The sequence below is a fragment of the Belonocnema kinseyi genome, chromosome 7 (genome assembly GCF_010883055.1).
Source record: "Belonocnema kinseyi isolate 2016_QV_RU_SX_M_011 chromosome 7, B_treatae_v1, whole genome shotgun sequence".
NCBI lineage: Eukaryota > Metazoa > Arthropoda > Insecta > Hymenoptera > Cynipidae > Belonocnema > Belonocnema kinseyi.
This window is the reverse complement of record NC_046663.1, coordinates 122,253,678-122,258,820: the sequence shown is the minus strand read 5'-3', so window position 1 is coordinate 122,258,820 and position 5,143 is coordinate 122,253,678. Positions and strand designations below refer to the sequence as shown.

Sequence of the window (5,143 nt, the reverse complement as noted above, 5' to 3'; positions counted from 1 at the left end):
ATGGAAAACAGTTAGTGCTTTAAAAAAACAAATTTTACTATTATGATTCATTTAACATTGTAAATTTACTCAGGATTTTCCAGCTTACTAAGGCAAGACTCAATATTTTCCAGCCACTCAAGGCTGGACTTGGGATTGTCCAGCTAAGCAAGAAAGTACTTAATACAGGGTTCGTTATAAAAGTAATGCGCATGGATATTTTTTGACGTGACTATACCACGCAGCGACCTCAGCCAGGCGGCAAAATATGGAGGGGGGTCTTACCGACACAGTGTGCTTGGCGGCAGTTGGCTCCGAGCTCTGAGAGCGAGTGGAAGTGACTTCGCGCAAAAGGTGTTTTCGAAACGTGTAACACGGCGTCATGGAAGGTTCGATCGAGCAGCGGTACGCGATCAAGTTTTGTGTGCGCTTGGGCAAGAATGCAACCGAAACCTACGGTATGGATGACTGTATATCAAGATCGCAGTCAGGACGCTGGCATAAGGCATTTTTAGAGGGTCGAACCGAGGTTGCCGACGAACAACGCTCCGGACGACCAACAACCGCGCGAATTGACGCTAACGTGGAGCGTGTGCAGGAACTTTTAGACACCGATCGTCGATTAGGTATCAGACAGATCGCAGACACCCTAGACATTAGTACATTTGCAGTGCACGGGATAATAACGCAAGATTTGGCGATGAGAAAGGTGTGCGAAAAGCTGGCACCAACAGTGCTCACTCAAGAACAAAAGGACCTCTGAGTTTTGCGCTGTCAAGAATTGTTGGAATTGATAGAAAGTGACCTACAGCCCGGACCTGGCTCTGTGTGACTTTTTCTTATTCCCCCGCTCGAAGCAAGACCTTAAGGGCCACCGTTGGGGGACTTTGGACAACTTCAAAACCCATGTTACATCATTTTTGAAGGCCATTCCGGCCGAGGAGTTTGCGGCCGCTTTTGAGGCATCGAAATCACGTCTACACAAGTGTATCTCGTCCAAGGGAGACTACTTTGAAGATTTTTGAAGGTTTTGTACCAGTGAGATGAATAAATTTTTTTTCCGGAACCCATGCGCATTACTTTTATAACGAACCCTGTATTTTTCAGCCAATTAAGACAAGACTTTACATTTCCTAGCTAATTATGGCAAGCCTTTGGATTTTCCAGCCGATAAAGGCAAGACTTTTTATCGTCCAGCTAGTCAAAACAAGACTTTGAATCGTCCAGCCAGGCAAGGCAAGACTTACGATTGCCCAGCAAGTTAAGGCAAGACTTGGGATTGTCCAGCTGAGCAAGGAAGTACTTAATATTTTCCAGTCAATTGAGGCAAGACTTTAGATTGCCCAGCCAAACAAGGATAGTCTTACGATTGCCCATGCAGTTTAGGCAAGATTTGGGATTGTCCAGCGACGGAAGGAAGTACTTAATATTTTCCAGCTAATTAAGGCAAGACCTTAGATTGCCCAGCCAATCAAGGAAAGGCTTTAGATTGTCCAGCGAATCAAGGAATGACTTTGAACTGCCCAGTCAATAAAGGCAAGACTTTGTATCGCCCAGCCAGTCAAGGCAAGACTCTGAATGGCCCAGTCAGTCAAAGCAAGACTTTGAATGGTCTAGCCAGGCAAGGCAAGACTTACGATTGCCCAGCCAGTTAAGGCAAGACTTACGATTGTATGTGCAATGAAGGTGAAACTAATTGCTTGTTTTCTCATGGAAACGTTCGCGCTTAATGTCAAACGATCGTTAAAGAGACTTTCGTTTATGACTAGTAGGGTTATTATCATTTCTTTGCAAAGACCAGCAATAGTCGGCCATCATTCTTACATTGCATCGACCTTGATAACGTTGCTCTTTTTGGTGAAAGTCTTGATGAAAGCGCTCGCCCATTTCTTCACTGAATGATCCAACATTTTCTGGGAAATAATCCACATGAGATTTGAGAAAATTTAATTTCATACCCACCAAACAGCCTAATGTTTTAAAATTCTTTAACATACTAGATACAATAGTTCTAAACTTTGGATCTCGATTGTTCCCTATAAATTTGTGTACAACATCTTTGAAACTCAACCATGTATTCTTTCCAATAGATGTCATGATTTTGATAAAGTCATCATCTTTGATAAGTTTTCTTATATCAGGCCCAACAAAAATACTTTCCTTAACTTTGGCATCATTTAGATGCGGAAATGTAGATCTGATAGAATTGAAACATTCTCCTTCGGTCTTTAGGGCTTTCACAAATTGCTTCATTAACCCTAGTTTCATATGGAGTGGTGGCAATAATACTTTCTTTCTGTCAAAAAGACTTTCATAAACAACATTATACTGACCAACTGTCCACACTAATCTGTCTGGCCATTTCTCCGTTATCCAATGTTCATCCCTTTGCACGACTGTCCCAAATGCAAAGAAAATAAGGATATTTAATGTTTCCAGATTGTAAACCTATTATAAGATTTATCATTTTAAAGTCACCAAAAAATAGTATATAAGTTTATTTTATATAAATTAATGAGTTCTTCGATATCATCACAATACACAATCCCACTGTCCATTGAAAAGTACTTGATAAACTTTTCTTCTCTATTTCTGTAAACAGTTACTCTAGCGCCAGGTAACAATAGTTTCCTCTCTTTGAGTCTTGAAGCGCAAAGCTCAGCTTTATCTTTTGGAAGATCAAGGTCACGTATAAAATCGTCTAATCCATCTTGGTCAAAAAATGTAGGACTTTCATCATTTGATTCTTCCCATGAAGAATCTTCAGTTGCATTAGGATCGTCAGTATCCATTGATTCGTGAGTTGATCGATCACTTTTGTTTTCAGAGTGGTTTCTAATACCAATCTTGGCTGGTGTAACGCTTTTTACATCAGGGTAAACGATCTTCTTCAAATACTTTTTAGAAAAACCTCCTGTTTTGCATAAGCAAAAGTAGCAATCAGTATCATGATCGTTGGGCTCAGGCCAAACAGGTGGTTGAATAACAGTCTGCGTCTTGGTACTTTTATCTTCCCAAGTTGACAAATTTAATCTACCAGCATGACAAATTGAGGTTGGTATGACGTTTTTTTCGAATCATTAATTGATCGATTGTATTTCTCCGTTTCATACTTTCCAAAAACGTGACAAACCTTATTAACTTTCTTAGCGCAAGGAGTTCTTGAACTCATTTTTTTTCTTATTATGAACAGTGATACTATATACAAAAATCACGATCGACACGAAATGTAACCGCTATACAGATTTAAAATACAAAAAGAATTTTATTACCTACGCATCCAACCGTTAGCCCGCCACTCAAAAGCGTCGCCAGCTCAGTGAGCCAGCTAGGGATCGAAGACTGTCTGCGCCGTAGAACGGCGCGCACATATAGCGAATGTCAACATTAGAATGCACACAGAGTGCGCAGTAGCATTCCGTGCAGTCCATATTCCATATTAGTCAAATTCCATATTAGCTTTTGTGGTGGGCATTTTTCTTATTCAGTTACATAACCTCAAAAACATCTGAAAAAAGTTTTTTTTTTGCACTTTTAGGTTAGGATATCTTGAAAACCTGACGTACAGGAGCAATTTTGAGCTCAGACTCGGATTCAGCGCATCAAAATCCTTCGGAAATGTTAGGTCTGGTCTCTGGCTTTAAAATTTGTCGGCCTGTGTTATTGAGCATTTGAAAATGAAATTTGTGAATTAAAAAACTTTTAAACTTCAATTTCAAATCATTTAAAATTCAAGAGTTCCACCTTGCGTTCTTCAATTTGTGGTTTATTTCGTATTACTTTAAATGAGAAAATGTTTAGTTTTAGAGTTCGAATTTTTACAGTCTCATCAGATAAGGTATTAGATTTGTGTAAAATTTGTCAGGCTGTGGACACGATAACTTTTGAAAAATTTAATCTATTCGATAGGCCTTTGGCGCACTCTCAGAGTGTCAAAATCTAAAGTTCAAGGTTGTTAGCCACCTATTTTTAATGAAAATTCAAAAAGTGAGCGTATTTTGAAAATATTTAAGACCACTTTTTTCAAGTTTCAAAAATTTGCTGTACAGATGTTCATAGTATTCAAAAATACGAACAATTTATTTTAATGACTTGTTCTTGACGAAACCAAAATTTACCAGAGTTACAGCATTTACAAAATTCCAAAAGACACACGAAAATCAATATTTTAAGCGAAATAACGCACGACATGAAAAAAGTCAATAGAAGGAAAATGTTTCTTTTTAAATGCCCAACAAGATTATCATAACACCTTTTTGAATTTTCTTGAAGAATAGAAACTTAAAATTTTGATAGCATAAGAAAATAATGGAAAATCAAAAATTGCATTTTGCGGTTAAACTGTGCAAAATAGGTAAAAAGGTGGTAATACCAAAATTGTACATTTTAAAAAATCTACAAATTTGTTATAAGTCACTTTTCGATCAACTATTTTACAGTATTTCAAAGATTCTTAATTATATAAATGTGTTTGCGAAAGAAAAAAAAGAAAAAGTAAGTTTTTGGTTTCGTACCTAAAGGAGGTCCGGGAATGTGAAAATGAGATCATGTGAACTCATATCTAACACAACGCTGCTGAAGGTTGGTGACCTTTTCAGCACAAAACACTAACCAAGTATTATTCCTGGTTGAAACTCCCCCCCCCCCCTCGCCCACAACCCCTCATTAATCGAAGTTTCGTGAGTCACTGAGGTCAGGGATATAATTTAGAATTCAAAAAAAGGTAAGGTTGATATGTAGACCGTATGTTTAACGTTTAAATCGCAAAAATATAATTGGAAATGAACAAATTCAGTTTTTGAAAACCCGGCAGAAGTTGCAACAAAATGTTTAAAAATAAATTTTTATTTAAAAATGCGCACTTTTCAAACGAGACAACGAAACTACGTCTGTTATGATAGCAATGCATGTTCTGAATTGTAATAATATAAATTTATAGAAACGAGATACAATTTAAGGGATAAATTCGAGTGTGAAGCATGAGATGCGTGGTGAGAATGTGTAGGTTAAAGCCGAAGTAAATGTAACAAAAGAGAATTCAGTATCATCAAATTACTGTTGTCGATGCTTTAACCTTTAGTTTTGAAAAATGTTTACAAAAGTATGAGGAATATACAAAGACCGAACGCGTAGTGCGAGGTTAATACATTATCGAGCGCGAAGC

The 5,143-nt window shown here is 37.8% G+C and overlaps 1 protein-coding gene across 1 annotated transcript; it reads left to right on the top strand.

The window, feature by feature from the left end:
• Positions 1-361: 361 nt before the first annotated feature.
• Positions 362-742, top strand: LOC117176665 (protein GVQW3-like). The gene has a single exon (XM_033366918.1). It carries the CDS (start codon positions 362-364, stop codon positions 740-742), a length of 381 nt encoding a protein of 126 aa, XP_033222809.1.
• Positions 743-5,143: the final 4,401 nt, after the last annotated feature.